The sequence below is a fragment of the Eschrichtius robustus genome, chromosome 19, assembly GCF_028021215.1.
Source record: "Eschrichtius robustus isolate mEscRob2 chromosome 19, mEscRob2.pri, whole genome shotgun sequence".
NCBI classification, from domain to species: Eukaryota; Metazoa; Chordata; class Mammalia; order Artiodactyla; family Eschrichtiidae; genus Eschrichtius; species Eschrichtius robustus.
Genome location: NC_090842.1, coordinates 62784789 through 62794747, shown reverse-complemented (window position 1 = coordinate 62794747; position 9959 = coordinate 62784789). Strand labels below are relative to the sequence as shown.

At 49.3% G+C, this 9959-nt stretch overlaps 1 protein-coding gene across 1 annotated transcript; it reads right to left on the bottom strand.

Moving 5' to 3' along the window:
* Positions 1–483: 483 nt before the first annotated feature.
* Positions 484–5196, bottom strand: CD37 (CD37 molecule). Its single transcript, XM_068528214.1, has 8 exons — positions 5016–5196; positions 4837–4909; positions 3784–3908; positions 3587–3661; positions 2945–3049; positions 2068–2304; positions 1637–1720; positions 484–561 (listed from the first exon to the last, which is right to left on the bottom strand). Exons 1-8 carry the CDS (start codon positions 5082–5084, stop codon positions 484–486), a joined length of 846 nt encoding a protein of 281 aa, XP_068384315.1. The 5' UTR covers positions 5085–5196.
* Between the last annotated feature and the right edge of the window lie 4763 nt (positions 5197–9959).

Sequence of the window (9959 nt, the reverse complement as noted above, 5' to 3'; positions counted from 1 at the left end):
GAGATATTTATAAGTGGGTGTTAGGGTCGTGACTTTTTCTCAGCTGGGCAAGCAGTGGGGTGAGGCTTTTAAATCTCATGTCCTCTTCTAAATGAGCCGTGGGGCTAGACTGTGTTGCCTCCTTCTCCTCCCCTCCCCCCAAAGTGTGTTGGTTTGTGTTTTGACAGAGGATAAAGCTATTTTACCAAAATGCAGGGGATTTATTTGGCGTTTGGGCTAAAAATAATCTAGTGGGAGGTGGTAGGCCGACAGATGAGGCAAAGAAATGAGGTGTCTTTAGGGGCAGGAAGCTGGTGGCCGGAAACCCCAGGTCCCACGGGAGAGGTGACAACAGCGGGGCAGGCAGACATCTGGGTCCCCGAGGGGAATGAGGGCTCAATGGCTGGGACCAACTGGGGATTAAACAAATATTTACAGGCGACGGGGAACTAAATGCCCAGGGTACTTGAGGGGGTCGGGGCGGGGCTTCGGGAAGGGCGGGGCCTAGCGGTACCGAGCGAGCCGATCGTAGACGTGGTCCAGGTTTCTGCACAGGAATATGGAGAGCGTCATGAAGCTGAGCTATAGAGAAAGGAGACGCGGTCAGAGAGGTCGAGGGGGTGCCGGGGAGAGTCGGGGGTCCCCAGGGAAAACACCTAGGGGGTGGGGCCTGGGGAAGAAAATAAGGGCCCGCGAGTTGGGCGGGGCTGCGTCATGGGAGGTGTGGAGAGGAGAGTAGGTAGGAGATGGGCGGGACTAGAGGGAGAACTGGGCCTGGTTGTGAAAGACTCAGTCAGGGACGGGAGTTTGGAGAATATGGCGGAATTAAGGGTAAAAGGGCTAGAGGTCATTGGGTAGGACACCAAAGATACGGGCGGGCCGGGGAGGGGTGGGAGCAGAGTTGAAGCAGGAAGGAATAGGGTGGGGTAGGGGGAATCCAGCTGCGTCTAGCGTAGGTCTAGAGTCAGCAGCAGCGTGATCCGGAGAAAGCCCAAAGTCCTTTATTCCGGAGGCTCATCTATCTCGCCCTCCGTCTCGGCCTCTAATTCCATCTCGGCCTCCGTCTCCGCGCCTGCACTCCCGGTCTCAGGTTGTTCCTCGTCTTGATCCCAAAGCGGCCAGGGCCCGAGCCATGGGCAGTTTACCCTGCGGGGCCTTGTCCCCCCAGTTAGGGCAGGCACCCGCCATGCCCCAGCCAACCCACAGACTGCCGCTACGCCCCATGCTGCTCAGCACACCATAGCGCCCGCCGCTGCCATCGGTGCTCGGGCCCGGCCCGGGGTTCGAACAATAGGCATCCGGCACCTGCGGCTGGCGTTCCTGGTGGAGCATGCTGCGTGGTAGTAGCAGGCTCAGCCCCGCCACACTCACCTGAGGGGAAAGGGGAGGGATATTGCGGCCAATAGCAGGAGGCTGATATGCCAAGGAGGACCAATGGGAGCCTCGCGAGGAAGGGCGGGAACGCCTGCTCCCTCCGCGCAACCAATCAGGGCTCACAGAGGGTAGGTCTCCTCCCTCGTCCCTGGTGGAGCCTCAGGAGGGCCTGGACTGGCTGACGCTCTATCACGCATGAGCTTTTCCCGGAGAGAATGGTTGGACGCGCAATTTGGGGCGGGGCCACCTAGACCAATCGCGAGTGGGGGCGGGACCAGATTACCTCCAGTAGACCCACGCCGAGACAAATGCCCACTATGGAGATGAAGTTGTTGTGCAACCACTTCTGGAGGCTCCGTGCGCAGCCCTGGGGATATAGGGGAGAGGTTACGGGTAGGGTTCTTTCTGGGATTCGCCCTCAAGGCCGGGCCCACTGTTCTCCTCCGCCCAGCCCTAACCCTTCTTTCAGGTACCGCCCCCCTTCCCTAGTTACCAGGGTTCTCTAGTCTCTCCGCTTCGGCCGGTCCAAGCCTTCCCCCTCCCCAGGCATCAGTGTTCCAGATCCTGCCCTTTCGCCTAGGCCTTTTCTTTAGGCCCCGCCCTTCAAAAGACCCCGCCCCTTGCAGGAGCTCTGCCCCTCTTGTAGTACCGCCCTTTCTCGTAGCTCCACCCTGTCAGACCCCTCCTACGTCCTGCGCTCCAAGTCCTCCCCACCTCGCGGTAGATGTAGCTGTTCGCGGGGACCAAGCAAATGTCTGCATTGTGTCGGGGCCGCGCCAGTGGTCCGAGCCGGCTGAACTGAGGGAAGGAGATCTTATCGAAGATTGCGGAGTCGTTGGTCGCCGATGAGTTGTAGCAGGAGCAGGGCACGCGGTGCCCTCTCGATTCGTTGCTCCTCAGGCTGGGGATACGGAACCAGTCCTGAGGAGAGTTCCAGCCGCAGCAGCGCAGCTAGAAGAGTGACAAGAGTCAGAGGAACAGGGGCTGGAGGGATGCAAGATGCTTTGCGGGATGAGGGGACTGGGTGATGGGTATGAGGTCATACTGGGGAGTAGAGGGCTAAGTGGTGGGTGCAGGGTGGGGGACTGTGATCTGGGCCAGGAGACATTAGGGGAACATGAGGTTGGGAGAGACGAGTCACGGGGGTAGGGGTCATGGGGCTGGGGGAGGAGCTGCAGAATCGTGCTGTGGACTGAAGAGTGGGTAGGCAGTACAATTCAGCCTCAGGGAGGGGACAAATGGATGGGAGGGCGGGGTCATGTGAGTGACCAGGGAATGGAGCCTCACTTGGGCCGGGTGTCTTGGGAACCGGAGTCACTACTGGGCAGGGAGTGGGGTCACGCTAGGGCCTTGGGGCTGAGGGCGGAGTCTTGTCGAGGCAGGGGGCGGAGCCACTGCAGGAGCTGGGAGCTGGGGGACTGGGCCACGTCGCCACGGCTGGAGGTGGCGTAGGTGAGTAGGGTTACATTAGGGTCCTACAGCTGGGGGCTCGGGTCGCGTCGGGGCCAAGTCTCTTACAGGCAGTGGGCGGAGCCACGTCAGAGTCTCAGAGCTAGAGGGAGGGATCCTGGTGGGTGGGGGCCTCACGCACCTGAAACTGCACGTAGTCCCAACTCTCCTCCGCAGCCGTCTCCTCCGGGTGGGCGCGGTAGGTTTGGATCGTCTTCAGCACGACGTCCTCCACTTTCCGCTCCAGCTGACAGGCCGAGAGTGAGGATGAACCACCACCTGCCTCCCCACCGCCATCTGCCCCAACCCACTCCAGCCACTCCGTGGCTGTCTCAGCCTCAGGTAGTCCCTGAGCATCTTCAGGTCGGCCTCGGTTTTTCGCTGAATGTCTAGCTATGTCTCTATCCCTCAAAATCTCTCTCTCTGCCTGTTTCTATCGTCTGTCTTTCCGTTTCTCCACTATCTCCCATGATCTCATTCGGTTTCTGTCTCTTTCTCGGAGCCTTCTGTTTCTCCGAGGGTTTTTTTTTTCCTGTTTCCCTTTGGATTTCTGTCTCTCTTCCTCTGTCCGTGTCGGTGAGTCTTTCTCTGGCCCTAACTGTCTCTAGCTCCTTCTCTGTGTCTCTCTGCCAGTCTCTGCATCTGTCTCTGTCTTTCCGTGTCTCTGTTTCTTTCTGTCTTCTCTGTTATTTCTCTTTGTCTATGTCAGCCCCTGTCTGCCTTTGTTTCCATCTCTTTCCACCGCCCACTAGCTGGGGTTGGGGGGAGGAGAAGGGGAACTCACCTGGACCTTCTGAGTGGAGATGAGGATTCCCAGGGTGATCTGTGTGGCAAACAGGAGCAGCAGTGTCCCAAAATACTGGGGAGGGGCAGAGTGGAAAGGTCAGGCTGAATCCCTCCGCAGGATGAAGGAGCTGCCAGGGCTCTATTTGAGGGCAAGATGTGAATGAGCCTAGGGATGGAGGGGGGAGGGGCACTCACCAGGCCCAGGAGGCAGCGGAACTCCTTCAGGGCCCCCACACAGCCCAGGAGGGCAAGGCCCATGGTGAGGATTCCTGAGATGGCCAGGGCCTTGGACCAGATCTGCAAGGGCATGAAGGACAAGCCTGGGGGAGGTGAGAAACAGTGACGTTTGGCTCCATGTGCACAGCTCCAGGCAGCCCCATTCCATACCCACACACCACCCAAGCGGGGAACAGTAACCTGGGGGACGTCTTCCTGGGCTCCTGGCATCCTCTTCTCTGGGCCTCTGTCCCTGTCCCACCCTGAATCTCTCTATCCCTTTCCTTCTGGGATTCTCTCCACCTCTCTCTGTGGGTCTCTGTCCCTCTCTCTCTTTGGATCTCTGTTCCCTTCTTTCTAGATCTCTGTCCCTCTTTCTTCCCGGTCTCTGTCTTACCCTCTTGTTCTCAGTCTCTCTTTCCTCCGTCAGCTCCTACCCACCCCCAATAGTTTCAGCCCCATCACTTGTTCTGTGACATTGGATCAGCCATCTAAACCTCCCTGAGACCTAGGGAATAATGCTATCTGTTTCCTAGAGTTGTTTTGAGGAACACATGGGAGGCATGTGTTCAGTCTGGTCCTCTACACAGGGCAAACATTTATTATATATGAGCTATTAGGATTTTGACTATTACTCCATTGTTTTTTTCCTACAATTATTATGAGTGTTAATCTGTTCTTCTACTTCCTTGCTGTGTGACATCCAGTAAGTGACTTCCCCTCTCTGAGCCTCACAAGAGGGAAGATTTATGGGAGAATCTGATGAGCCTCTGCCCAAGATCTGACACCTAGGAAGTGTCTGAGAAATGGCCATTATTATTACTGGTATGCACAACTCATTTGCCAGAGGAAGAAGCTGAGTCTCGGAGAGTTATGGCAGTAGCAAGTGGTGGAGCAGAGCCTGAGATCAGAACAGGGAGTTGGGCACCATGGGCCTCCCTGGGATGAGGGAGACCACAGGAGGTCCTTGGAAGGGAGCCCAGTTCATGCCTGCTCCAGGAAGGCCCACCCGGACTGCCCCAGCTCCCTTACCCACAAAGGACACGAAGCTGGTCTTGTCGATGAGTATCCAGATGCCGAAGCAGAAAATAAGGCTGCCTAGGACCTGGGGAGAGGAGAGGAGAGCATGGCCAGTGGGCAAAGGGGGATTTGAGATTGGGCAGCTGCGGCAGGGGCTGGGGCGTGGGCTGGGGAGCCGGGAGGCAACTCACGAAGAAGAAGAGGTTGAAAACGAAGAGGAGGTACTTGATGAGGCTGAGGCAGCTGTCCTGGGCTGACATCTTCTTCTAGAGGTGTGAGAGAACAGTGGGAGGGACAGGACAGAAGGGGTGGTGGCAGTAGGGAGACGCAGGCAGAAAGAAAGACCGTGAGACAGATAGGGAGAGGCCGAGAGAGAAGAGAAAGGAAGAACTCAGAGAAAGAGGAAGTTCCAGGGGCAGAGCCCCACCCCCTCCCTTTACATGCGAGGTGACTTTCTTCTGTGTCTCTGTCCCCATCTCCCTCACCTGCCCCACTGGGATGCACACACCAGTACCTGAGGGGCCTTGGAATTGGTGGGCACCAAGGACATACCAGGCAGTTCTTCCCAGGTCTCCATGGCTCAGGCTGGGGGACGCACAGGGAATCCTGATCTACTTGCACCCACCTACTCTGGGCACCAGGACCCCAGGCTGGCCCTGGACAGCAGCCGACCTCACAGACACTCTGACCTCACCGCCTGCAAAGCTCTGCCACCTCTGCATTCATCTCTGTCCCTGCTTCCCAGCCCTCCCAGTCTCTTGTCCTCCTCTCTCTCGGTCTCTGTTCTTTTCTCTCTGGATCTTTATCCTCTCTTTACTTCTGGGTCTCTGTCCCCTTCCCCCCCAGGTCTCTATCCTCTCCCTCTCTGGTTTCTGGCCCCTTATCTGCGTGCCTGTCCTTCTTTCTCTGTTTATCTACCCCCTTCCCCCACCCTCCTGTCATTGCCCCTCTCTCGGAGTCTGCATCCTGTTCTTGGCAACAAGTGTAGACCAAGGTCCTCCCATGTGCTGGGCCAGGGGCTGGGCACCTGGGGGAAGTGAAAGTGCTGCAGGTCCCAAGTGGGAAGGTCCCCAGTGCGAGGGGTGACTTGGAGGTACCAGAACACCCAGAGCGGAAGCTGAGCCTCGGGCAGTACTTCCTGCTTCTGCAGTGAGGCCCCTAGAGGGGCAGGCCCCACAGGAGTCAGGATTGAGCCCAGGACCTTGGCCGTTAGATCCGGGTGTGCAGTACCTGATTGTCTCTAGGCCCGAGCTGTGCAGCCAGCAGCCTTTGAAGTCTCCCCTGATGCCCTGCAGGTTCCTCACTTCTGTCAAGTCCTAAAGGCCTCATGGATTTTTAACATCATGGATGTTCCTACCATCTTGACATCCACCCAGGCCCTGGAAAACCAGACCTTCTTAGAGACCCAGTACCCTCTCTCTCTTCTGAGTGATCTCATCCACTTTTTTTTTTTTAAGTCTCCAAATGTAATTATTTCTTATTAATGTCATCAAAAATCAATTCATATTAATAGTATTCTGATTTTTGACTCTGGGCTCACAAGTATAATTGTACATATTTAAAGTGTACAGAATGATGATTTTATATGTATATATGTACATACGTATATACATATATGTATATAGTGGAATGATTGCCAGGCTCAAGCTAATTAACATATTCATCACTTCACATAGTAAACTTAGTGTGTGTATGGTGAGAACACTTAAGATCTACTCTCAGCAACTTTCCAGCACACAAAACTGTATTATTAACTATATTTGTCATGCTGTACATTAGATCCTCTGATCAGAACTTATTCCTCTTATAACTGAATGTTTATACCCTTAGACCTATGTCTCCCCATTTTCCCCACTCCCCAGCCCCTGGCAACCACCATTCTACAATGTTTCTGTTTCTATGAAATTGGCCTTTAAAAAATTTTTTTTAAAAAGATTCTACATATAAATGGTACCAGTATTTTTCTTTCTCTGGCTTCTTTCACCTAGCATAATGCCGCCTCCCCCTCCCCCCACTGCAGGTTCATCCATGTTGTCCCAAATGGCAGAATTTTCTTTTTCATGGCTGAATAATATTCCATTGTGATATATATATATATGTATATATATATATATATATATATATATATATATATATATATATATATATATATATATATATATATATATATATTAAAGTTAGGGTTAGGGATGTATCACATTTTCTTGATCTATTCATCTGTTGAAGGACATTTGCTTCCATATCTTGGCTATTGTGAATAATGCTGTAATGAACATGAGTGAAAAGATATTTCTTCAAGATACTGACTTCATTTCCTTTGGATATATACCCAGGAGTGGCATTGCTGGAGCATACGGTGCTTCTATTTTTAATTTTTTGAGGAACCTCCATACTGTTTTCCATGGTGGCTGCACCAATTTATACATTCCCACAAGAATACACAATGGTTCCTTTTTCTTCACATCCTCGCCAACACTTGTTATCTCTTGTCTTTTTGATAATAGCCATCCTAACAGTTATGAGGTGGAATCTCATGGTTTTGATTTGCATTTCCCTCATGATTAGTGATGCTGAACACCTTTTCATACCTCTATTGGCCACATGTATGTCTTCTTCGGAAAAAAATGTCTGTTCAGGTCCTTTGCCCATTTTCAAATTGAGTTATTTGCTTTTTTGCTGTTGAGTTATATGAGTTCTTTATGTAATTTGAATATTAACCCTTTATCAGGTATATGGTTTGCAAATATTTTCTCATATTCTTCATTGAAAAGGTTGCCCTTTCAATATATTGATTGTTTCCTCTGCTATGTAGAAGCTCTATTGTTTCATGTAATCTCACTTGTTTATTTTAGCTTTTGTTTCCTGTGCTTTTGGTGTCTTATCCAATGAACTATTGCCAAGACCAATGTGGTAAAACTCAAGGAGCTGTTTCCCTATGTTTTTCTTCTAGGAGTTTTACAGTTTCAGGTTTTACATTTAAGTCTTTAATCCTTTTCAAGTTAATTTTTGTGAGTGGTGTACGATAGTGGTTCAGTTTCATTCTTTTGCATGTGCTTATACAGTTTTCCCACTTATTGAAGAGACTGTCCTTTTCCCATTGTGTGTTCTTGGCACGCTTGTCAAAAATTAGTTTACTGTATATGCATGGGTGTATTTCTGGACTCTCTATTATGTTTCACTGGTCTATGTGCCTGTTTTTTATACCAGTACCATATTGCTTTGATCACTATAACTTTGTAATATAGTTTGAAATTAGGAAGTATGATGTCTCCAACCTTGTTCTTCTTTCTGAGGAGTGCTTTGGTTATTCAGGGTCTTTCACAGTTCCATACAAATTTTAGGATAGTTTTTTCCTATTTCTGTGAAAAATTGGAATTTTGATAGGGATTACATTGACTCTGTAGACTGCTTCGGGTACTCTGGGCATTTTCACGATATTAATTCTTTCAATCCAAGAACATGGGATATCTTTCTATTTATTTGTGTATTCCCCAATGTTTCTTTTCTCAATGTCTTATAGTTTTCAGTGTACAGGTCTTTCATCTCCTTGGTTAAATTTATTCCTAAGTGTTTTATTGTTTTTGATACAATTATAAATGGAATTGCTTTCTTAAGTTTTTTTAGATAGTTTGTTGTTAGAGTATAGAAATGCAGCTGACTTTTTTTTTGGCTGCATTTGGTCTTCGTTGCTGCGTGCAGGCTTTCTCTAGTTGTGGCGAGCGTGGGCTACTTTTCGTTGCAGTGCGTGGGCTTCTCACTGTGGTGGCTTCTCTTGTTGTGGAGCACAGGCCCTAGAGAGTGCAGGCTTCAGTAGTTGTGGCATACAGGCTCAGTAGTTGTGTCTCGTGGGCTCAAGAGTGCAGGCTCAGTAGTTGTGGTGCACGGGCTTAGTTGCTCCGTGGCATGTGGGATCTTCCTGGACCAGGGATCAAACCCGTGTCCCCTGCATTGGCAGGCGGATTCTTAACCACTGCGCCACCAGGGAAGTCCACAGCTGACTTTTGTATGTTGATTTTGTATCCTGCAACTTTACTGAATTCATTTGTTAGTCAGGTTTTTGGTGTGTCTTTAGGGTTTTCTACATAAGATCACATCGTCTGCAAACAGATAATTTTCTTCCTCTTTGATTTGGATAAGTTTTATTTCTTTTTCTTGCCTAATTGTTGTGGCTAGGACTTCCAGTACTATGTTGAATAGAAATGATGAGAGTGGACATTTTTGTATTGTTCCTGATCTTAGAGGAAAGGCTTTTAACTTTTCACCATTGAGTGTGATGTTAGCTGTGAGCTTGTCATATAGGGCCTTCATTATGTTGAGGTACATTCCTTCTATACCTAATTTGTTGAGAATTTTTATCATGAAAGGATGTTGAATTTTGTCAAGTGCTTTTCTGCATCTAACGAAATGATCATATGCTTTTTATCCTTCATTCTGTTAATGTGGCATATCACGTGTGTTGACTGCCATGTGTTGAACCATGCTTGCACCCCAGGGATACATCCCACTAAATCATGGTGTATGATCCTTGTGATGTGCTGTTGAATTCAATTTGATAGTATTTTAGTGAGGATTTTTGCATCTACGTTCATCAAGGACATTGGCCTATAATTTTCTTTTCTTGCAGTGTCCTTGTCTGGCTTTGATATCAGGGTAATGCTGGTCTCATAAAATGAGTTTGGAAGTGTTCCTTCCTCCTCAACTTTTGGGAAGAGTCTGAGAATGATTGGAATTGATTCTTCTTTAAATGTTTGGTAGAATTCACCCATAAAGTTATCTGGTCCTGGGCTTTTATTTGTTGGGAGATTTTTGATTATTGACCCAATCTCCTTGCTCATTATTGGTCTGTTCAGATTTACTTTATGGTTCAGTCTTGGTAAGTTGTATGTTTCTAGTAATTTATTCATTTTTTCTAAATTATCTAATTTGTTGGTGTATAATTGCTCATAGTAGTCTCTTATGATCCTTTGTATTTCTGTAGTATCATTTGTTATGTCTCCTCTTTCATTTATAATTTTATTAATTGAGCCGTTTATCTTTTTTCTTAGTCTCGCTAAAGGTTTTTCAATTTTTGCTCATCTTGTCAAAAAACCTAACTCTTAGTTTCATTCATCTATTTTGTTTCTTTCTAGTCTCTA

Bases quoted from the DNA above. Each gene is read 5' to 3' on its own strand.
- CD37 (XM_068528214.1), bottom strand. From the start codon at position 5,084: ATGTCAGCCCAGGACAGCTGCCTCAGCCTCATCAAGTACCTCCTCTTC. The intron at 3,050-3,586 runs GTGAGTTCCCCT...TCGGCCTGTCAG, and splicing joins TCTCCACTCAGAAGGTCCAG to CTGGAGCGGAAAGTGGAGGA. The intron at 1,721-2,067 runs GTGGGGAGGACT...CTATATCCCCAG, and splicing joins ACAGCTACATCTACCGCGAG to GGCTGCGCACGGAGCCTCCA.